Source organism: Liolophura sinensis, chromosome 8, assembly GCF_032854445.1.
Source record: "Liolophura sinensis isolate JHLJ2023 chromosome 8, CUHK_Ljap_v2, whole genome shotgun sequence".
In the NCBI taxonomy this organism is placed as follows: Eukaryota; Metazoa; Mollusca; class Polyplacophora; order Chitonida; family Chitonidae; genus Liolophura; species Liolophura sinensis.
The window spans coordinates 36,656,866-36,681,809 of record NC_088302.1 but is presented as its reverse complement, the minus strand read 5'-3'; the positions used below and the strand labels follow the sequence as shown (position 1 = coordinate 36,681,809).

Genomic DNA, 24,944 nt, shown 5'->3' with positions numbered 1-24,944 from the left:
ACAAATGGCGAAAGTCTGGCTCGGGTAACAGATTATATTGACGGTGGACAATTATATCTGGATGCACTGCCTCCAGCATTGTTGGTCTGGCAAATGGCGAAAGTCTGGCTCGGGTAACAGATTATATTGACGGTGTTTCATTATATCTGAATAGACTGCTTCCAGCATTGTTGGTCTGGCGAATGGAGAAAGTCTGGCCCGGGTAACAGATTATATTGACGGTGGACCAGTATATGTAGAGACAATGTTTCCAGCATTGTTGGTCTGACAAATGGCGAAAGTCTGGCTCGGGTAACAGATTATATTGACGGTGGACAATTATATCTGGATGCACTGCCTCCAGCATTGTTGGTCTGGCAAATGGCGAAAGTCTGGCTCGGGTAACAGATTATATTGACGGTGTTTCATTATATCTGAATAGACTGCTTCCAGCTTTGTTGGTCTGGCAAATGGCGAAAGTCTGGCTCGGGTAACAGATTATATTGACGGTGTTTCATTATATCTGAATAGACTGCTTCCAGCATTGTTGGTCTGACAAATGGCGAAAGTCTGGCCCGGGTAACAGATTATATTGACGGTGTTTCATTATATCTGAATAGACTGCTTCCAGCATTGTTGGTCTGGCGAATGGAGAAAGTCTGGCCCGGGTAACAGATTATATTGACGGTGGACCAGTATATGTAGAGACAATGTTTCCAGCATTGTTGGTCTGGCAAATGGCGGAAGTCTGGCCTAGGTAACAGATTATATTGACGGTGGACCAGTATATCTGGATGCACTGCCTCCAGCATTGTTGGTCTGGCAAATGGCGAAAGTCTGGCTCGGGTAACAGATTATATTGACGGTGTTCCATTATATCTGAATAGACTGCCTCCAGCATTGTTGGTCTGGCAAATGGCGAAAGTCTGGCCCGGGTAACAGATTATATTGACGGTGGACCAGTATATCTGGATGCACTGCTTCCAGCATTGTTGGCCTGGCGAATGGCGAAAGTCTGGCTCGGGTAACAGATTATATTGACGGTGTTTCATTATATCTGAATAGACTGCTTCCAGCATTGTTGGTCTGGCAAATGGCGAAAGTCTGGCTCGGGTAACAGATTATATTGACGGTGTTCCATTATATCTGAATAGACTGCTTCCAGCATTGTTGATCTGGCAAATAGTGAACATCTGGCTCTAGAAACAGATTGTACAGACGGTGAGTCGTTATCCGGATACTATACATCCACCATTAGTTCTGTAAATGGTGAAAGCTCGGCTTGGGAAGGAAACTATTGGTATTGAACCATTATCATGTTACATTGCTCCCAACACTGGTTTGGCGACTAGTGTGATTCTGGTAACAGACTGTTTTGGCGTTCAGTCATTATTTGAATGGTTTTCATTGGTTTGACAATTTTGTGAAAGTATGACTTTGGTAACGGGTTGTATTGACGTTGGTCATTATCCAGATGCCTTGCTTCCACTACTGGTTTGGCAAATGGTGATAGCATGGCATAGGTAACATATTGTTTTTTTGGGGGGTGGGGGGTGATGGGGTGGCGGCGTTGCATCATTATCCGGATGCACTGCTTCCGACATTGCTTTGGCGAAAGCAGGCCTGAGTAACAAACCGGATTGTACCGATGTTGAACCCTTATCCGAATACATGTACTTCCACCCTTGGTTTGGGAAACGGTGAAAGTATGGCTCGGGTAACAGATTTCTGGACATAACTGGTTCATTATCTCAACGCGTTGATCTCAACAGGTTTGACAAATGGTGAAAATACGGCTTGGATACAGATTTTATAGCTGACCAGTCGTAGTTTACTCCCGCAATAAAGCAATCATTAAATGTATTTGTAACCTTGACATTTATAATGGTTACGCATTACAGTGTCTAATCTTTACAGATACTATATGTGTGTGTCTATTCATCCCTTCACAAAAAGTCATAAAATGTTCTAATCAGGCGATTGGATCAAACGATTAGTTTGAATCATTTAGACAAATAGTTGACAAATCAGGATCTTTACCCTGTTCTTTTGTAGTCAATTTACGCTTATTCATCTGTCTTTGTTTTACAACCTTAACAATTTCTTCGATAGGAGCCACAAACACTACCACTATTCCCATGACGACAGCCCACACGTGACAAAACGTCATCCAACCAGTGAATTCTGTCAAGCTCAACACCGGAAATATGCTCATCACTCCAGGCATGACCCCTATCCCCAGTACAACGAGCGCCAGGCCACCGATTATAGCTGAGTACCGGGCGGGTTTAAAGGCGCGGGCCAGTTGCTCAAGGCTTGGTCTGTAGGTATAGTCTGCACCCTCAAGTTCCTGTCTAAAATTCAGATGCCACGGGTTAAGAGGGTTGTCAATCTGGTGTGTCTTTTCCCATTCCACCAAGGCGTCCCGACCACTTTTGATGTTGTGTGAAAGGAGCGAGACTATCACACAAACAAGCAGAGAGACGAGAAAGGCGGTGTAACACCCGACGGTGATGGTGAATTCGTGAGCTGTGTTCAGGAGGAATTCCGTGAGACCTCCCTCCAGAGTGCTGGCTGCTATCAACGCTGAGGTAACCCCAGATATCAAACCGGCCAACGCTCCTGAAATTGTCAAATGTGTCAAAAGTGATACATTTACCAACAAAACTATCTTTGTTTCTAGTGTCGGAGGTCAGAAAGAATACCACTCTATTGGAACAGCTTAATATTTTATTGGAGGGTTAGCAACAGCCATGCAGCGGTAACGCAACTCCTGATATCAGTAGACCATGAATCATTTATTCACCAATTGATCACTGTCAGCAGGGATAGAAATGAGATAGAATATCAACAGTTTGATATTGCTGGTGGAGAAAAGCAACAGCTAGCAGCAATGTAACTTTTGGAAACAGTAGACCACATGAATCGTGTGACTAACATTTAGCGACCGTTAAAAAGAACAACACGCTAGTTTATGCCAGTTAACAACAAGGGAACAGTCAAGAAATTTAGTCCACTTCTTGACTGGAAAAGGAATGTTCCATGTTTCCAGTGTTCATGGCGCCTTTTTGGCATCAAGCTTATCGAAATTAAATCAACCAACAACCATCGATAGTTAAATTTTGATAGGAACTCACCAGAAATTAGCCCAGTACAGGTGGCTTTAGCCCAGACGATTGCGAATATCACAGGAATGAAGCACGGTATAGTTAGTATAGCACCACAGTAGAACATCCAGTTCAAGTCGATCCCTGTCCCAAAGATGAGCAGTCCAAATGGCACCAAGGAGATCGTTACGAAAAGGATACACCAGTCCTTTGTCTGCACTAAGTGATCCTGATAAGCCCTATAAGGCCCGTGGACGGAGCACATGTACGTCTGGTTGTATCCAAGCGTCTCTCCAGATTGAAGCTTCCCAACGTCTTGGGCACACCTTTCACATTTCTCCACCGGTGTACAACAACAAGTGTCTTCCTCAGAATAACTATGACTGGAATGGTCATTTTGCTCTATTTTTTCCAGCCCTTTCTGGGTCTTCCCACACAAGATACATTGAGTTTCATAAAGGTATTTTCTGAAACACAGAAGGAGCATTGCAGCTACCGCAAAGTTCTAGTCTCTAGCGATTGAATGCTACCAAGTTTTATGAAAGTTTTATACCGTGACTTATTTTATAACAGGTATTTAACAGTGGTCATGTTATAATTTGTAGACAAAACCCGCGGTAAACCACCACCATTATCTTTGTTCTCCGGACAAAAAATCCTGGCTTTAAACCATATCTCATGGACCTGGATTCGAGCCCGTGTACTTTTGGTAGATTTTATATGTCTACCCAATAAGAATACATAGCTCAACGTAATACCACGCTACTGAGATTGCACCACTCAAAAGAAACTTACACTTCGACGGGGTAGACAACCACACTGCGGTGGCCGAGTAGTTAGAGCTTTAGTCTTTTAAGGTGGATGTTTGGTGCCACGACATTGCTAATCGAGCTCGTATTTTTATTGGATAGGCTATGTCCTGATCAGCCCGATGGCAATATTGTTCCGTGGTGTAAACATGTTGACATTTTGACTTGAAACACTTTTGTGAACACCAAGCAAAAAACCCAAAGGGCCCCTGTGCTCGTTGTATAATATATCTCTTCAACTAAAATATTGTAAAAATAAGACTGACCTGAAAGGCTTTATATACACCTGGTAAATGTCATAGATGATGATGGAAGACAATCCCATGACCTCGCCACTTCCGGTTGACATGAGAGCCATTGTTCCCATGGTGAGGATCATTACGCCACCAGCCTGTCCTAAAATCCGTTCTGCCACAAGTGGGGTGGCTAGTCCTTCGAACAGTCAATGCTTAGATTTATGCAACAGTGTGATATATCTACGAGAAGGGACAATTTAAACTCAGCGAATAAATCTTTGATATCTGTTTAAATATGTGATATGTATTAGACATATGCAGTTCCGGAATAGGGAAAGGTGGATTGCTGATTTAGGGTATGTGGTACAATCACTCCGAGGAAATTCACTACAGAACATTCCAGTGTTACTTAAACTCATCTAAATTTATTATTCAGAACAATATGGGTGTCGTGTACACAAGCGTATAGTTTCAAGGAGCAATTAAGTCTTTCCAAATACTCCGGATTACTCCACCCATAAAGCAGACCGCCGACACACTTGTAAAAAATAAAGCAGACCGCCGTTATACAAGTGAAAGTTTTTAAGTAGTGTGCTATTACTAAGTCTGTCCATATGATGTATTTACCTTCATTGATTTCATTTGGTGTCAGCAAATGATTGCCGTTTTCATAAGAGAGGACCAAGTAACTTATACCCGTCGCTGACGCCATTGTCATTGGGACAGTGAACCATATTAATCCTCCAACCAGAAAGCCCCAAACTCCTGGCAAAGGTTTGGCGGCAATACGGCTCTGCCATAACGCCTGGTCGCAAAACGTGGTGGCTGTTCCTAACAGGACAGACAGCGTGCCGTAGAGGAACCCCAACGACGACTGAAAGGTGAGATAACTCCGCTCCGTGTTTCCTTCTGGACCTTCCAAACACACTAAGGTATCATAGATGGCGCTTATGTTACCGAGTTTGGTCCGGGAAACATCGAGGTCCTCCGGAGGAAAGTAGACGATCTTGGCAGCAAAGGTTATTAGGATTATAAACACGAGACAGGCGTTGAAGTAGGAGACATAAAATGTTGTTCCCAGGCCACCGACGAGGGAGTAAGAACCGAAGAGAAAGGCCATGGTCATGAGGACAAATTCATCGGAAACGTCCTCCACCAAGGACTGTATCATGGCCTTTCCCGCCAGCAGAGTTGATGTCATGATCATGGTAGTGGTAACCAAGGCAAAGCCACAAAACACGATGTGAGCTGGGCGGCCAAACCGAACACGGAATATCTGGAAGAGACGGATAGCAAAGGTATAAGAGCTGCAGCTTTCAACTAAAACCTTAGGCAAGGGTACGAAAGTCCAAACAATTGTTAGGAATTATTTTACAGGTTCATTCGAGAGTCCGTATAAATGCTGTATATTGCTAGTATACAAAGTGCCTTAATCCCCATCTTAAGGACTCAGACTGTACGGTTATATGTTGCATGTTAGCTAAAATTGTGACAATGATTAAGTCACTCATTTTGCTTGATTATGAAAGTTTAATTCATCTTAGAAAAATGATATATAGTTTTCATTTTTTAAGATAGGATGACCCAAACAATTATTTTATGACCTTTATTTTCCTCCAAAACCTCCGCACAGTACGTGCATTTCCGCTATTTGGACAGACAGTATATATTAGCATGAGCATGTGATTTACAGTCCCTAAATAGTAGTCTTCCAGCTTGCAACCTCAGTTTTCGAGATTTTCTTGGAATGAAAAAGGTGATGATTGTATTCTTTAAAACATTTACCTGTAAATAGGTTTTGGCTCCTGGAGCTCTTGTCTTTAAGCTGACGGAGAATACCGGGAATAACAGAATATTCACCAACACCCCTACAGAGTACCAGAACGACCCGGCCACACCTATCTGAAAAGGTAACGGATTTGACCATTCTTATTCGAGAGGTAAGCTAGCGTAGCCATTTGTGACCGTACGAAAACGGTGACTTGCAAGGTCTCACGACTGCAAAATATAAGATTACATTCACTCGGATTTAACAATGCAAAGAATGAAAAGTGAAGTATAAATCCATATTTCTTATTGGGCAAACATGAAGTTTTCAACGGTGAGATATTTAACCACGAGGTTTATTTATACTCCACAGAGAAGTCAAATGGAGTTTAAGTTATGTATTTATCTGACTGTTTTTTTTTTAAGCCGTTCTTTAGAATTAAGTGGAATTTTAAGAAGTACCAACGTTACGGTTTGCTGGAAGGATGTCACATGCATATACTATATGAAGACTCAAGACTGTTAAGAGAAAAACAACAGTTCTGTGCAAGTCACATAAAAAGTCAAAGTGAGTGAGTGAGTGAGTGCTTAACAATTTTTTCGTCGTATGACGAATCCTTAGAGTGCTTGTGATGTGCCTTTTTGTTGCTGGTCGGATTTCCACCGCTCTTTTATCAAGTGCTGCTTCAATGAGACGCCTTTCCGAAGGCAAGTAAGGCGCCCCGCCCGAGCTATTATACTGATACGGGCCAACCAGCCGTTGCACTATCCACTTCATGCTGAACGCCAAAGGGCTATGGTGTGATTCGACCCAGGATTGACCCTGGATCTACTGCTCCCGAAGCAGACGCTCTACCAACTGTGCTATCAGGACCGGTAAAAGTCAAAGTATACACTAATGTGAATCTGACTTGTGAACCTGTGGCTTATATAACAGTCCTGCCCTTCACCTATTTACGGTAAATTATGGAGAGTCATAATAATTCATGCATGTTAGGCATATATTCGAATCGCTGTCTCCGTGTTGATCCCACATGAGAATGAATGGTTTCGAATGTAAAAGTGCAACACGGGATCACTGCTGTACGGAGTTCTTTTTTTTTTTCAATACTCCCTCCCCCCCCCCCCCCCCCCGCCCCCCGGCAAAAAAAGAAAAACTCCCAGAAAAAGAGATCGGGTTGAAGTTTTGGTTTTTTAAGCAGACGAGAAAAAAAGAAGAAAAACTCCCACAAAAGGATGCCTGGCCCATTATGATCAGTTAGTCGGATAACAACTTGGTTCGTGGTTTTGCCTAAATCACGATACCTGCGCCAAATGATTGGTTGGTTATTCCTTTTTGTTTTTTGGTGGGGGAGGGGTGCTGCTTAAAAAAAGAAAAACTCCAACAGTAAAAGTGGGGGAAAATGCTCAGTTAAAAAAAAAAAGAAAACCGCCATATTCCTTTTACGGCTCCGCACTTTCATGACTCCGTACTTATTGCACTTATATAAACATTCGTATTCGAGAACATTGCATTCGGGTTACACACTTACGTGGATTCGGTCGGTTAGTGCGCTAGCGTAATGACCCGGGAGCCTCTCACCAATGCGGTCGCTGTGAGTTCAAGTCCAGCTCATGCTGGCTTCCTCTCCGGCCGTAAGTGGGAAGGTCTGACAGCAACCTGCGGATGGTCGCGGGTTTCCCCCGGGCTGTGCCCGGTTTCCACCCACCATAATGCTGGCCGCCATTGTATAAGTGAAATATTATTGAGTACGGCGTAAAACACCAATCAAATAAATAAATAAATAAATACGTGGATTCGAATATAGCCATTGGTGTAAATCTGGTGGGATTTTTAGCCGGAAGCTGTCCAGAGCAGCCGACCAACGTTTAGTGAGGGAGTTCGGATGCTGTCGCTGTGAGTAAGTCGGTTATATTGATGTTTATTGCAACAGTTTATTGCCCGGTTTCCACCCACCATAATGTTGGCCGCCATCGTGTAAGTGAAATATTCTTGAGTACGGCGTAAAACACCAATCAAATAAATAAATAAATAAATACGTGGATTCGAATATAGCCATTGGTGTAAATCTGGTGGGATTTTTAGCCGGAAGCTGTCCAGAGCAGCCAACCAACGTTTAGTGAGGGAGTTCGGATGCTGTCGCTGTGAGTAAGTCGGTTATATTAGTGTTTATTGCAACAGTATGATGTAGATCGTTAAGTAGAAATTAAAAAAATTACGTGGCTCAGTGAGGATTTTAACGAGCTAAATATCTTATTTTGTCTGTTTCTAAGGCTGACTTGTATGCCTATATACACTAGCTGAAGGCATACCTTTGCGGTCAGTGTGACGCTGTGTAGAATATCCCCAGGCCAGAAGAACTGAGAGGCTACAGTGACTGCGGTCAGGCTCCATGTTATGTTACCCCCGGCGTCAAAGGTGGAGTCCAGCTTGTTAACGTCATGGAAAACCCGTCTGCGAATGGTTTTGTAGAGTACAGCCAAGAAGAGGGAAAAGCCACCAAATCCGACGATCAGCAGTAATGCGGCTTGAGTCTTGTTTAGAACAGGGACAACCCTAGAAAAAAAAAAAGCTTTACCAGTTCGTTTATTTCTTACGTAGGTTATTGTGTGCTGGAATCCGGTTGCCGTCCCGTTGGTTGCGGCTTCAAATCGGGAGGTCCTTTCTCTGCAAGACTATGCCCAATTTCCTGCATCCATAAACCTACTGATGGTCGGAAAAGTGAAATATTCTGTGGTGTGTTGTAAACAAATACTAAGCATAGATAGATTATCGGCGTCATAATTTTATTCTTATTGTCTTTCCATATTTTAAACTTTCATGGGAATACTAAACCTGAATAAGATATGGCATGGTCCACAATCTTGTAAGAGACGAGTGGACGTGAGCGAGATTCGAACGCACGGCTCCAAGATTACTGGAAGCTATACCAGCGTGTTGCATGGGGTATATGGCCTGATATTTCGTCGAGATGATATCGATATATGATGAAAATATTGATCTCCGAGACGTTACATTGCACCATATAAACATACAATTCTGCAACGTGTTAGGTTTTACAGTAAATACAGAGCAAAGCTCTGACCACCCGGTACTGTTCATGCGGTATAAATCTATAAACTGGGCAGTACTGTGTGGCGGCTGCTCTGTACTTACTGCGGCCAATTTCATGCCTATGTATAATTAATTGTAGTAAAAATGAAAAATCGGTGCTGCGTTGTAATGTGTGTGAAATATAATGTCAAAGTGAACATAAAATCTACCACTATATATACATAGAAAAATGATATAGGACACAGTAAAAATATGTAAAAAATTCTACAAAAAATGTTGAAAGTTGAGAAGATGAAGTTCAGCATTGAGGATACGGCACTGATGGACAATTGACTCCAAGTAGCCATTTTGTAGAAGCCCGTATGAACTTGGCGCCGCTCACTAGCGTTGAGAGCGTCGCGTGATAATTGGCTGTCACGTCAAAAAACCTATTAGCGCTCGACTGTCAGTGTGGTTTCTTGTAGTGGATAGACAGACTTTTAACCACACATTTATGAACAAGCAACTGAGAACGGCTGCCCGTATCACAATGTGTACATATCGGGCAGGATACTGTAGTAACTTGTCAGGATGAGCTGGCAAGAAAACCGCCTCGGAAGAGTCATTGTTTGAAGAAAAATAGTGTGACTTTGCATTATTTTTCCTTAGCAAAGTCATATTTATTACGAAAATATCCTTCCAAAATATGAATGAGCGGGTATGTTATCAATCAGAAGGTCATGCTATGTTCGGTAAATTGCCTGAAGTCGGTACAGCCAACTAGGCCGAATGCTTACACCCATGCAGGACGAAGACGATCCTGGTCGCTAAAACACGACGCTTTTGTCCACGAACATCGCCCTGATCGAGCGTCAAACTAAAAGAAACATAGGTCCTTTAAATACGGAACAGAGCTGATACTTGTTTGTTTGTTTTTTCTTATTGTCACATTGTTTAATACCGGTGGTATGGGATAGCTCCTAGGTTTTGTGATGTCACTCTAAATAGCTGTAACATGGCAAAATGGCGTCACCAAATGAGTGGATAGGTATACTGACGATTATTAGCTATTTGCTTTGTTGATAAGTACTGTAGATTTTTAAAAATATTTTAGAACATATCTGGAATACTACTTTATTATTTAATTCAGCTTTAGTGGATAACTTTTTCTTCACTTTAAGGAATGTTTTTATATGTGAATCGCATATACTTGTATCGTATAGTGAGTACGCATATATAACTGTCAGTTGCCTTCCTCTGGTGTCAGCCAGAATGGAAATGAATGAACTTGAACAACAACATACTTTCAACGCCCTCAGGATAAAGTGCCGTACGATGAATCTTGAGTAGGCAGCTGCCTTGTGCCGTCTGACAGCTGTTTGTTGGCCACACAGTACCGCACAGTTACCGGACAGTAACACTTGGCTACTGTATTGCCACGGGGTTTTAAACTGCACGGGGCCTTTTAACTCATGATACCGTACATTGCCGTGCACTGAAAGTTTTTGCTCTGTTTTGCGTTAGCTTCTTCGTATGTTTCGCTGTATAAAGTTTAGGAATAGAAATACTTTACAAAGACAAATAGAGTCTATCTACTTGTACACATACAAGTGCCTAATGTATGTTTACATTATGGACATATACCATCGAATTACATTCACTCATCGTACCTTTCACATCACTTTGCACTGACTGCGAATAAACATAAGGCTGTTGTACTTTAAAAGTCCTTCTCCAACGAATTTAGAGATTATTAAAATGAAAGTCAGACATATGGTTTTCAACGTGAATAGGTTAAAAAGTTGAATTTGTTTTTATTTTGACGTTTTTTAAACTGCTTAATGTTACTTTGCGGGTTTGTCCTAATACCCGTTTGCCCTCGGTTATTAAATTACTGCGCAAGTACCTGCTGTAAGTTTACAGCATTAACATGTTCACTTATCTATTTGATTGGAGTGTGTTTCGCAGTGCCTGCGAATAAACATAAGGCTATGTTGCACTTTAAGGATAACATTTTGCTTGTATAACGATATGTTAACAGTGTGCAATTGGTTATAAATTTATCGTCTAAAGGAGATATTATTTACAGAAAATACGATGTATGTAGTAGAAACAAATTTTACTGTAAAAACACATCAGTTATTATTACAGAATATACGTGTACATTTATGAATGAAATCTTACCCGCCCTCTGATATTGCAGCACTCAGTTCAATCCGACAACTGTTGCTTGTCGAATCAGGAGACAGCATTGGTGTCGCACGGCACGATTCTATTACCATCAAAGACACTAAACAACACCAAAGGTGTAGTGACGGCTTCATTTTTAAACACTTTCAAAATAAACTGATTTACAGGGTAACGGTTTTCTACTGCATGGAGTGGTGTATACTCTAACGAAGAGAACAAATTTAAATGTGAAAATCAAAATTACAAACCTCGACACCGCTAGATGGTAGATTTAAAGAGACTCACGTCCGCCCATAATGAGTCGTATTAAGCATGCATGTTCATCAGTACTAATAAATGTTAAATTTACATACGACCTCTATAAAGACGACCCATTCATGGTTCGCCACGATGCATCACGTATATTGACCAACTAACTTGCTCATAAAACTGTCACAAACCTACATGAGCAAGTGATTAGAGCGTGTTAGTGCAGCACAATGACCAAAGAGGGGGGCCTCCGTGGCTCAGTCGGTTAAAGCGCTAGCGCAGCGTAATGACCCAGGAGTCTCTCACCAGTGCGATCGCTGTGAGTTCAAGTCCAGCTCATGCTGGCTTCCTCTCCGGCCGTACGTGAGAAGGTCTGTCAGCAACCTGCGGATGGTCGTGGGTTTCCCCCGGGCTGTGCCCGGTTTCCACCCACCATAATGCTGGCCGCCGTCTTATAAGTGAAATATTCTTGAGTACGGCGTAAAACACCAATCAAAAAAAAAAAAAAAAAAAATGACCAAAGAGCCTCTCACCAATGCGCTCGCTGTGAGTTCTGCCCGGTTCGCTCCCACCATACAGCCTACCGCCGTCGTATAAGTAGGTCGTCTTCATTGTTGTCTTGCTACTTCAAGGTTATTGAACTAATGAATATTTAGAATCAGGTTTACATTTATTAATAAAACCAATAACAATATAAAAAGGAAGTGCTTTCCCTTTGTATCAAAATATTTTAAACGGATGGTAGACTAATGATATGTGGTTTTTCTTACGTGTGAAGAAGGTCTAGCAACCTGTTGATGGGCGCGGTTATCCTCCGGGCCTCTGCCCGTTTCCGCCCGGCTACAATAATGCTGGCCGCCATCGTAAGAGTGAAATATTGTTGAGTACGGCGTAAAACTCCAATGAAATATATAAATATATAAATATGTGATTTTTCATTATTTATTTACGGATTGGACAGCTGAAAGGACAGCTGTGGATGGTGAGGTAGTTAGCGTTAGAGGGGCGTCACACCTCACCAAATACACAATAGTCTCGGAGAAAAGGTTGCTAACAACCCATCGAAAGCTGGACTCTAAAACACTACGTGCTTGTTAAAAGGATAGTGGTCCACTCGACCAGAATTTGTCATATATAGTATAAAGCGATGCTTTAGTATATAGGTGCAAATGATACGTTTTGATTGGGCTGGAGCTTTGTCTTTGCATGTATATATATGTGCATGTGGATTAACGCCGTACTTAACAATTTTACAGTCATATATCGACGAGGAGTCAGTAGACGTGTGTACATATATTGTGTCGTCTTGTGGCAGGGCTAGTCTATGCCACCAAAGTGGTGCCTCCACTGAAGCATCAAGACACCAAACATGATACCCCATCCTGTCACATTACACTGACACCGTTCCAACAAGTCATGTTTCCTTGCTCTAACCTCTCAATGCTGATTGCCAAACGAGGCAGCAACATGTGCAATATTTTAAGCCTTTGGCATGACCCAACCCGGGTGTTGATCCCGCGGTTTCCCAACTTCAAGGCGGACGCTCTACCCATTAGACCACTGAAGCGTTCTTTCTCTTTGTAGATCTCCGTCCATCGGTATATAAAAGAAGGCCATCTCATTTATACATAGGGAGTTTCCGCGAAAAGTGATGTCATATGTTCACCAATTTCAGATTTGAACCAAACGACCCTGCATTGTTTATTTCTCCCTTTCTAGAGCATACTATAGCAAAGTATAAATTTGTAGCTTACAAATGAAGAAAAGACTTTCTACCACCAAGACAGGTGGGGTAAATCTCTCGAAATATTTCGATCTTACCCAAGGAAAGACACACTCATAACACATGCCAATGAATAAGACACATTAAGTTGATCTCAAAACAGCAGCACAGTACACACGATTCACTTAGGTGCACTCTACACTACACTGAACGGTGTGTGGAAACACTGACTGAGCGATAACTTCCAATAACTATTATCAGATTTCTTAGTCTTTAAGTATAAACTATAACCACAAAATTGAATGGTGACTGCGTTAAATTTGTTAAGATCCAATCATCACAACCAAATTAACCTGAACACCACAAATAACGACTACAACATCTACTTGGATTAACGGGAGAAAAGTCATATCCAAGGTTGACCAGGTCACAATCCTTCGCCAGGCAGGAATCCTCACTTGGTGGTATATTCGTTCACTTCTCCTAATGTACATGTACAATTATCAAATGCGACACAACTCTTCTCTCCATCACTAGAAACTTCACAATACAAACCGACACCAAACATAGGTTTTCATGAATAATTTTTGTCAATTGAAGTCTTACGTTCCTTTTGAGACAGGATTTAACAGATTTTCTCGGGAAACAAATTTTGTTCTAACTTGATCATGAATAGAATCAAAAAGAGGCATGAAAATTCAAGGGTTATCCATTCTTTTTAAAACGGCATTCAACTGGAGACATCACAACTGATTTAATATGGAATAATTTGGTGCCCTGGGGGCAATACAGACTGTCGACGATGCTCCAGTGGCGATTTGTGGTGTCTCTCGCTTCTTGAAGGCCAGTTGTCTCCCACCTATGACATCCATCTGTGTCAGTCATTTCCTTAATGCGGTCGGTTTACAATTTAAAAACACTAAAAGCAGACATTCCCACATACGCCACGAGAGGAAGCCATCATGAGTTGGACACTTGAACTCGCATTGGTGAGAGGCTCCTGAGTCATTGCGCCGCGCTGGCGTGTTAACCTCAAGAAGATCCCTCTTGCACTTTGACGCCAGTGCCATTGTGACAGAAAGGACCAACAAGCATATAGCTATTTCTTGGATAATAGCGTGTCATTTAAATAAGTTTCTGTTGTCGACTTCCTGTCATAGTCATTCAGCCATAGGTTACCTTTACCTTTGGCCTTATTTATCTTCCGTTGTTTTAAAATCTTAAGAATTTCTTCGATAGGAGCCACAAACACTACCACTATTCCCATGACGACAGCCCACACGTGACAAAACGTCATCCAACCAGTGAATTCTGTCAAGCTCAACACCGGAAATATGCTCATCACTCCAGGCATGACCCCTATCCCCAGTACAACGAGCGCCAGGCCACCGATTATAGCTGAGTACCGGGCGGGTTTAAAGGCGCGGGCCAGTTGCTCAAGGCTTGGTCTGTAGGTATAGTCTGCACCCTCAAGTTCCTGTCTAAAATTCAGATGCCACGGGTTAAGAGGGTTGTCAATCTGGTGTGTCTTTTCCCATTCCGCCAAAGCGTCCCGACCACTTTTGATGTTGTGTGTAAGGAGCGAGACTACCACACAAACAAGCAGAGAGACGAGAAAGGCGGTATAACACCCGACGGTGATGGTAAATTCGTGAGCTGTGTTCAGGAGGAATTCCGTGAGGCCTCCCTCCAGAGTGCTGGCTGCTATCAACGCTGAAGATAGTCCCAATGCCAATCCGGCTAATGCACCTGAAAATATTTAAATTTCTCAAAATCACAATTTGAACGGAACTAAACGACACCCAAACAATGACTATAGGATCACAAGGATTAAACAAGGGTTTACAAAAAAAAAATCCATTCCAGGGACATATCGTTTGCATGTATGTATAGCTTCTTTACAAAGAACGTTTATCTACTGCAAGTGACAAGACACTATATTTGAAAGAAGCTCACCAGATATTAATCCAACTGCAGTGGCTTTGGCCCAGACAATGGCAAAAATTACCGGAAAGAGGCATGGTATGATGAAAATGGAGCCGAAATAGTATGCCCAGTTCAGGTCGATTCCTGACCCAAAGATCAGCAGTCCAGACGGCACCAAGGAGATCGTTACCAGAAGGATACACCAGTTCTTTGCTTGCACTAAATGATCTTGATAGGCCCTGTAAGACCCGTGGGTTGGGCACGTATATGTCTGGTTGTATCCCAGCTTTTCTCCAGACTGCAGTGTTGTTATATCTTGGATACAGCTTTCACATTTCTCCACCGATATACACCTACAGGTTTTTTCTTCAACAAAATGATCGCCATTTTCTTCACATTCTGTTGTGGACTTCATGCCTTTAGGGATCTTTCCGCACAAGATACAATTGGTGCTGATTAGGAGCCTCCTGAAAATTTGAATATTAAAAAAAAAATGAATTGTGTATTCAGGACTTCCCTGCACCCCTGCCCCCCTGCCAAAAAAAGAGCCTTTTATATTAAAACATAAATTGAAAAAAACGCCGAATATACGACTCAAAGTAATCTAAAAGTCAAGGCCTTACAAAGTGAACGTCGTAAGGTATGCCAAGTAAATTTCCTGACCTAAACCATCTTTAAAATGGTAGATAATTTTTTTCCGTGAAATGTCTGCAAATATAGGATACTGGGAGCAAAACTGACCTGAAAGGCTTTATATACACCTGATAAATGTCATAGATGATGATGGCAGATAGACCCATGATCTCGCCACTTCCCGTTGACATGACAGCCATTGTTCCCATGGTGAGGATCATGACGCCACCAGCCTGGCCTAGTATACGCTCTGCCACTAGTGGTGTTGCTAGACCTGATAAAGTAAGGTGGCCATAAAGTGATGAAGAAATCGAGCACAGGTAAATAAACAGTAATGTTTGCCTAGAAATAAATAGTAAAATTTGCTAAATCATTTACCCTTTAATTTCAAAGCATACAATGCCATACACGCTGTTCAGAAAAATGTTACCATGCGTTGTGCCCTCAGTCGGCACCGACATGTACCGCCCGACATCGCTCTTTGCTTTATATGACAGTGTTCGTATCATCCTGCATGACCTGGTGCATATAAACTACGAAAGTAAATCAGCCTGGTCTTTAAATCGCTACACTAAAAAAATAATCTGTTAAATTTAACAGAAAGTCTGTAGTCTGAGTGATGCTAGAATGTATTTTGCTATCGCAGCAGATTACTCTGTGAACTATAACACACATATTCTATTAATTCAACATAAATATTGTATTACACTAACAGGATATTTTGGTGAATATCACAGGGTATTGTGTTAGAATAACAGAATACATTCTATCATTAGCATTTTTGGGTGTACATTCTGTTCATTCCCAGTGTTCGTGTGATTAGTTCGTAAGGATTCCTAAAGATTTATAACAAGGTCCTGGTTTGATATAACGGTCTCTCTAGAAAGCCTACAGCCAAGCAGACCTTCTCTTTTTTTTTCGCTGATCAAAATAACAGCATTTATAGTTAATTTCGTCAGGAAGAGTTTTAAAAAATTCCTCTCCAAGTCCTCAAATGACGGAGACTTAACAAAAACAATTTGAGGGACATGTAATTTAAGCAGTTAAGGCCTTTTCATTCGTCCGATTTTGAAGAGTAATTTTGGCCTCTGTCCTGGATTCGGGTCACGAATTTTTTGTTATGTCTGTACAACTGTCACACCAGTATAATACAGAATCTCTAACTATTTATTTGTTCATGTGTGTGCGTGCATGCGGGTGTGTGTTTGTGAAGGTTTGAGGGGGATGGGCAAATTAAAGTAAGGTACAGGCAAATAGATTCTGAGGCGAACGGACGTGGCCCAGTGATAGGTTTTAGTTAAGTTGTCTTACTCCAGTCAGGAGGCACAAACGGTTTGAGTTCAATGCCGGCCTTCGACGGAACATTTGTTGATTCCACCATATAGGGACTAGTCATTATGTTTTGGGGCTTGTGGATAGTCAGCGGTCATCCGCGCTCCTGGGGCCGTTTGTACAGTCTAACAGTCGTTGGAGACCACATGTCTTCTACCAATATGGCGCGCAATCCGTCACTCAAAAAATATTATGTTAATGTTAACAGATAGTCTGTTGTCTGAATGATACTAAAAGGTATTCTATCTTTACAACACAACATTGTGGCATATTCAACATAACAGCATCTTCATGCTAAATTAATAAAACATGTGTGTTATATTTAACAGAACAATCTGCTACAATAACAGAATACATTCTAGCATCACTCAGAGTACAGACTTTCTGGTAAACTTAACAGATTAATTTTTTGAGTGTGTAGCCTACGTAAAACGTTGGAAAGTTCGTCTGCAACCTGTCGAAGGTTGATGATTCTCCTGGCCCTGCAGTTTGCTTCACCCATATAAAGCTCACCATATAACTTCAAACTTTTTGAGTGTAATGTGAAATAACCAATAACTAATAATCTTCCTTATATGGGGCACTAAGGTAGAATTTCTAAATTGTATGGGATCGCCGTCTGAACGCAGGCAATATAGGGTCAGGTTAACTCTTATATATATACATGTATATATATCAAGAAAACAAGAATTTTGATTCTAATATGGCTAACCGCTTGCTGCCGTTGCTGTTGCGTTTATTGCTGCAATTAGTCAATATTTACTAGCCTTCGCTGGTATCATAAATTCACATATTTAATTTCGCTCTAAAAAAACAGAGATAAAAAAAAACAAACACTTTTATGCTAAGTTAAAAAACTTCGCTCTGGAGAAAGCGTTTAATTATTTCTAATCTACAAAGCTCCATTATGGTTTTGCCAATATGGTTAATGACTAATTTAATGGAAAAAGAAAAATGATGTTTTCATTTCCCCTCGAAAAACAAAAACCGACTACGGAGGAAGCGAATTTAGAATGGCCACTTCCCCCTCCCCCCAACATCCCTGACATTGCGCAATACCGGTTTTTCGCAATACCTGCGAAGCATTAGGTACAAGCCACCGATATTAGACGTACCGTAATAACAATGTTTAATTGCTCTCCCTTGAACCGCTATTAAATATTATTCTGATAGGATGTGTGGAAAGATCTATGAGCAATTTGCGGAAGGTCGTGGGTGTTTCCTGGGCTCTGCGGTGTTTCCTCACACCACAATGTTGGCTGCCTTCGTATAAATGAAATATTCTTGAGTAGGGTGTAAAACACTAATCGAATGAATAAATCAAATATTTTAGGATGTGTATTTAACATGCTCTTACCTTCATTAAGTTCGTTAAGCGTGAGTAAATGGGTGCCGTTCTGGTACGACAAAGCCAGGTAACCTATACCTGTCGCTGACGCCATTGTCATTGGGACAGTGAACCATATTAAAGCCGCAGCCAGGAAGCCGAAAACACCGGGTAAAGGTTTGGCGGCAATACGGCTCTGCCATAACGCCTGGTCGCAAAACGTGGTAGAGGTACCCAAAAAAAACGGAAAGCGTGCCGTAGAGGAACCCCAACGACGACTGAAAGGTGAGATAACTCCGCTCCGTGTTTCCTTCTGGACCTTCCAAACACACTAAGGCATCATAGATGGCGCTGATGTTACCGAGTTTGGTCCGGGAAACATCCAAGTCCTCCGGAGGAAAGTAGACGATCTTGGCAGCAAATGCTATTAGGATTATATACACGAGACAGGCGTTGAAGTAGGAGACATAAAAGGTTGTTCCCAGGCCACCGACGAGGGAGTAAGAACCGAAGAGAAAGGCCATGGTCATGAGGACAAACTCATCGGAAACGTCCTCCACCAAGGACTGTATCAGGGCCTTTCCGGCCAGCAGAGTGCACGTCATAATCATGACGACGGTTACCAAGGCAAAGCCACAAAACACGATGTGAGCTGGGCGGCCAAACCGAACACGGAATATCTACAGAACAGAAGGGAGATCTATAATAATATCAACAATGGGATAATAATACAAGGAACATTGAAGCTGTATTCATGACCTTTCTGATTCATGTATACACACAGCATGACGCTCTTGCAGCAACAGTAATTATTATTATTTTTTTTTTTGATTTGTGTTTTACGCCGTACTCAAGAATATTTCACTTATAAGACGGCGGCCACATCATGGTGGGAGAAAAACTGGACCATCTGCTTGGAGACCTTCCGAGGTACGCCCGGAGGCGGACACAGGATGAGATGAACTCTCAGTGACCACTTTGGTGGGAGGCTGCAGGGTCATTGCACCATGCTGGCCACGGAGGTCCTTCTGCAGCAAGAATGCTATGATGGATTATTATATTGGCGTGTCAATGTACACAGATTATAATTAAGCTCCTGTAATTAAGAAGCCTTAAAAATGACATTATTGTTATTAATTATTATTCAGAAAGATTCTTCAAGAAAAACATAACGGTTTATAACAAAAAAAAAGTTTAGGTCTAATAAAAGAAAAAACGATTTTTTAAAAATTAAGAGTCAAGCGCATGAGGTAATTGATCAAGGATAAGGTAAAGTTATGCGAATGACTCTGAGAAGACCTCAAGAGCACTAGTAGTAGACGATTTTGTAAAGATTTTGTGCGAACGGCATGCAAATGATCTCACGTCCACGACATCATAATGATATCCAGAGAATGAAATACTTCTAGATTTCTGTTGGCCACTTATCTTATGCGCAAGATATGAAAGAATTTATGCATTTATTGCATGATGTGATGATCACCATGAACGCAATGGTTTTTTGGAACACAGAACGGTTACACACTATCTAACACAGCTCTAAGATGGTATTCTACACCATTGCACGACTGGAGTTAATTTTGAAGTTGTCTGTCCATAGATTTCACGCAGTTCTGCACACTTACCTGTAAGTATGTTTTCGTCCCCGGAGCTTTTGTCTTCAAAGCAACGGAGAACATCGGGAACAGCAGGATATTAATCAAAATGCCCACTGAGTACCAAAATGACCCAGCCACGCCTATCTGTAATAACGACGAGAAAAATGATTAAAGTACCTATTTGCAAAATGAACTTCCTGTTACCAAAGTGGGTATACTACATGCAGGTTATTTATTTATTAATTTATTTGATTGGTGTTTGACGCCGTACTTAAGAATATTTCACTTATACGACGTCGGCCAGCATTATGGTGGTAGGAATCCGGGCAGAGCACGGGGGAACTGACCACCACATTGCTGTTGCTGGCAAACCTTCCCACCCACGACTGGGTCACGCAGGTTATGTTGTACACTTAGACACAAATCACAGCTTCACGCTTTTATACCACTATACAGTACAGTATAACATATCAAACTCGCGGTACTGTAAAAATATAACTCTACTCCACGAAGATTCCTTATCTACGTACTGAAGACCACTAACTTGGAAGAAACGGTACCTTTGCGGTCAGTGTGGCGCTGTGTAGAATATCCCCAGGCCAGAAGAACTGAGAGGCAACTGTCACCGCGGTCAGGCTCCATGTTATGTTACCCCCGGCGTCAAAGGTGGAGTCCAGCTTGTTAACGTCATGGAAAACCCGTCTACGAATGGTTTTGTAGAGTACAGCCAAGAAGAGGGAAAAGCCACCAAATCCGACGATCAGCAGTAATGCGGCTTGAGTCTTGTTTAGAACAGGAACCAACCTGTAGTATTAGAAGGTAAAGAATGTGCAATGATAAAGGCATTCTCGTGAATATCTGAGGGAAGTTGTCTTCTCTTGCTTTTCGTTTGACCAGGACTGACAAATTGCTGTATGCTGGTCTATGACCACTTCTGTTTCCTTTTGGACGATTGGACGACAGGGATATTAGGTGGCAGAGAACACCATCAATGATATAGGAGTAACGGTCTTAGGCAACTGGACGACGGGGTATAGTGTGGCAGAGGAAATCATCAACAATGGAGGAATAACGGCCTTAGGCAAGTGGCCAACAGGGGTATAAGTTGGCTGAAGAGACATCACTAAAGGAGGAACAACTTTCTTAGGCAACTGAGACGAGGGTGTATAAGGTGGCAGAGGAAATCACCAGTGTAACGGAGGAATAACGGCCTTAGGCAAGAGGACGACGGTGTGTAAGATGGCAGAGGAAGTCATCAATATAATGGAGGAATAACGGTCAGGCAACTGAGACGAGGGTGTATAAGGTAGCTTAAGAAATTATCAATATAATGGAGGAATAATGGTCTTAGGCAACTGGACGACGGTGTATAAGATGCCAGAGGAAATCATCAATAATGGAGGAATAATGGTCTTAGGCAACTGGACGACGGTGTGTAAGATGGCAGAGGAAATCATCAATATAATGGAGGAATAACGGTCAGGCAACTGAGACGAAAGTGTATAAGGTAGCTTAAGAAATTATCAATATAATGGAGGAATAATGGTCTTAGGCAACTGGACGACGGTGTATAAGATGTCAGAGGAAATCATCAATAATGGAGGAATAATGGTCTTAGGCAACTGGACGACGGTGTATAAGGTGGCAGAGGAAATCATCAGTGTAACGGAGGAATAATGGTCTTATAGATGAACTATCGATAATGGAGCCGTAACTGTCACCTGGCAAGTGCGTGATGGGGATATAAGGTGCCAAAGGAAATCATTAATAAAAGGAAAATGACGGTTGTAGTCAAGTGGGCGTAGATGATAAGGGAAACCACAAATCATGGAGGAATTGCGGTTGTAGGCAAGTGGACGAAAAGGAAAGTAGGTTATAAAGGAAACCATCAGTGATCGTAGAACATCGGTCAAAGGGAAGTTGGCGACAGAAGAATTAGGTAAGTGGGAATAAGGTGATAAGGGAAACCATCAATAATGAAGGAATGACGGTTATAGGCAAGTGGGCGACATAAGACTTGGTGACAAGGGAAACTATCAGAAATGATAGAACAACGGTCAAAGGGAAGTTGGTGACAGGGGAATTAGGTAGGAAAGGAGGAAACCATTAATGATGGAGGAATAAGGGCCGGACGCATGGTAGCGACAGGAAGTGGCGGAGGATAGATAACGACTGTAGTGAATAATCATAGGTGGGTAATGTGGAGAGCAATAAAAACAAACGATGAAGACAACGACTGTAGTGAGTGGGTAATGTGGAGAACAAAAAGAACGATGGAGATGACGACTTTTAAAAATCAGCACAACTTACCCGCCACCTGACGTTGTTTGCCCTAGTTCAATTCGGCAGCTGTTTCTCTCTGTAGATTCCGGGTACATCGCAGCTGCCAAGCACCCAATACCAGTTATCAGGAAAAACAACGACGACCAAATATGTCTTTGCATGATTAATGGCTGGAATCCGATCCGACTTGAAGACGGGGCCTAATCTATTGTAGAACTGCAATTGAAGGCTGTATTATAGGCACCATTTGTTATGAAGCAAAACAACCTGTAGTATGCCCACATGCCCGAATGAAAGGCCACATTAAATAAACTTCCTCAAGGCTATGTACCTGTATGAAAATTGCTTTTTCAATTGTAGCTGCAGGTAATTAAAATATCATGTAAGATGGCAGAGGAAATCATCAATATAATGGAGGAACATGGTAATTAATATCATGTAAATTAATACACATGTCTGCAATAATTTAAAAGTATCATTGTATCTTCAGTTAACTACATGTGCAAACGTGTTTATATTTGGCTTATCAACTCTCCAAACTGCTTAAATGTTCTATTGCTTAAAGCATTGGGAAAAATTATTGCATTTGTATGTCTGTCTATAGTTTCGAATTTGTTGCTCTCCCCGGTTTCCTCCCATCACAATGCTGACCGTCGTCGTATAAGTGAAATATTCTTGAGAACGGCGTTAAACATCCATCAAATAAATAAATAAATCGAATATTGTTATCGTATATTGTTTATGTTTACGGCATATATGTTTGCCCACATAAGCGATAGCTTATATACATGCAATATATATATATATATATATATATATATATATATATATATATATATATATATATATATATATATATATATATATATATATATATATATATATATATGTATATGTGTGTGTGTGTGTATATATATGCATATATACATATATATTGAGGTAAATAATGACAGATATCGACTTATAAAAGTGACCAAAGTGGCTAACTTTCCGCATGAGAAAGATGTTTGTTTTACAGTGCCTGTAGCACGTATGACAAGACCGTGTCAATGATCAATGCTTTCATTTATTACCACCTTACTCCACCTCATGTAAACAGTTGTAAACCTGCGAATGGTCAAATATAAGTCAAATATTCTTGAGTAGGGTGTAAAACACCAATCGAATAAATACATAAATAAATAGATAATAAATAAACAGTTGTAGCCCATTAACTGGAATAACATAATTCAAACATTAGTCGGTACAAATGACATTTCTTCATCCGAATTTAATACTATTTATAAGGAATGTTTCCCAATCATAACCAAAACTTCGAAAAAAGGTATTATTAAACGATGGATATCTCCAGCTCTCCTTCATTCTATTCGAGAGGAGAACAAACTCTTTTGTAAACACCCTAATAATAATGATCCGTTAATATCTTATCAATACCGAGCATATAGAAATAAATTAAACCGCTAGCAAAAAGAAAATACTATGTAAATAAATTAACTTATTCATCAACAACATTAAATCTTTTTGGAAGGTGTTAATGAATTAATGAATAAAAATAAATTGGCAGTCTGTCCTGATAAGTTTAAAGTCAATGAAATCGAGGTTATTGGTTATAAAGATATTGCTAATCCTTTTAATAACCATTTCTGCCCAGTTGTAGCGGAACTAGAATCAAAAATACCGACTACAAGAATTGGTTTTAATGGTTTTTTAAAATCCAATTATCAATCAGAGTTTATTCCAACCGGCTGCAGTACAACGGAAGTCCATGGTATCCAAATTAAAAAATAGCGCGGCAGGTTATGATGATGTCAGAATATCTGTAATTAAAGCGGTTGTCGAATTGATAAGTGAACCCTACCGACATCTAATTAACTTGTCATTTAGACAAGGTGTTGTTCCAGAGCTCATGAAAACGAGCATCATGACCCCAATTTTCAAACCTGGAGATAATGCAAATATTCCAAATTTTGCCATGTTTAAGTAAAAGTTATGGAATGAGCAGTAGCCATCATAAAGAAATTTTTTTTATCTGATAATAATCTATAATTCGATAACCAGTATGGTTTTAGACAAACCATTCAACCGTCTGAGCAGTGTTCGATGTCTGTGAAACGTCAAAACCTACTAGGGAAGCACATAAATTTAGCATTGTGATCTTTTTGGATCTCGCAAAAGCGTCAGACCATGTTAACCACCATATATTACTTAATAAGTTAGATTATTATGGGTTTAGAGGGATTACGAACAAGTGGTTTAGCAGTTAATTATCCTTGAGAAAACAATACGTCAAATCCAAAGACGCGCTCTCAGTCCCTAGCTATGTAAAATGCAGCATTCCACAAGGATCCATTTTGGGACCATTGTTGTTTTTGCTATACAATAATGACATTGGAAACGTAACTCGTCTTCTTGACATAATATTATTTGCTGGTGATACCACTGCCACATTATCTGATAAAAACCTTCAAAACCTAATCCGCTTAGCGACTGACCAAGTGTGTAAATTACATAGCTGGCTCAGGTGTAATAAACTCTCCTTAAATATTTTAGAAACAAAAACCCTGAAGTAATCACATACTTTTGTTTAGTCTCTATAGTTATAACAGATCATGGGCTGTAACTTATGATCTGCAGCTATATATTATTAAATCATTGATCTCTTACATGATATGTTTCAACTTTCATGAAATACTCCTTTACTGGGATCAACAGCTGACTTTATTTATCTAACTGGGATAAAACAACCACCTG

At 40.9% G+C, this 24,944-nt stretch overlaps 2 protein-coding genes across 2 annotated transcripts; both read right to left on the bottom strand.

The window, feature by feature from the left end:
- Window positions 1-1,972: 1,972 nt before the first annotated feature.
- LOC135473486 (uncharacterized) lies at window positions 1,973-12,233 on the bottom strand. Its single transcript, XM_064753337.1, has 7 exons — window positions 12,142-12,233; window positions 8,212-8,455; window positions 5,917-6,033; window positions 4,759-5,407; window positions 4,162-4,327; window positions 3,117-3,553; window positions 1,973-2,601 (listed from the first exon to the last, which is right to left on the bottom strand). Exons 1-7 carry the CDS (start codon window positions 12,231-12,233, stop codon window positions 1,973-1,975), a joined length of 2,334 nt encoding a protein of 777 aa, XP_064609407.1.
- Window positions 12,234-14,193: 1,960 nt separating this feature from the next.
- On the bottom strand, window positions 14,194-22,288 carry LOC135473485 (uncharacterized). The gene is made up of 7 exons (XM_064753336.1): window positions 22,221-22,288; window positions 20,471-20,714; window positions 19,938-20,054; window positions 18,632-18,992; window positions 15,762-15,927; window positions 15,051-15,487; window positions 14,194-14,843 (listed from the first exon to the last, which is right to left on the bottom strand). Exons 1-7 carry the CDS (start codon window positions 22,286-22,288, stop codon window positions 14,194-14,196), a joined length of 2,043 nt encoding a protein of 680 aa, XP_064609406.1.
- Window positions 22,289-24,944: the final 2,656 nt, after the last annotated feature.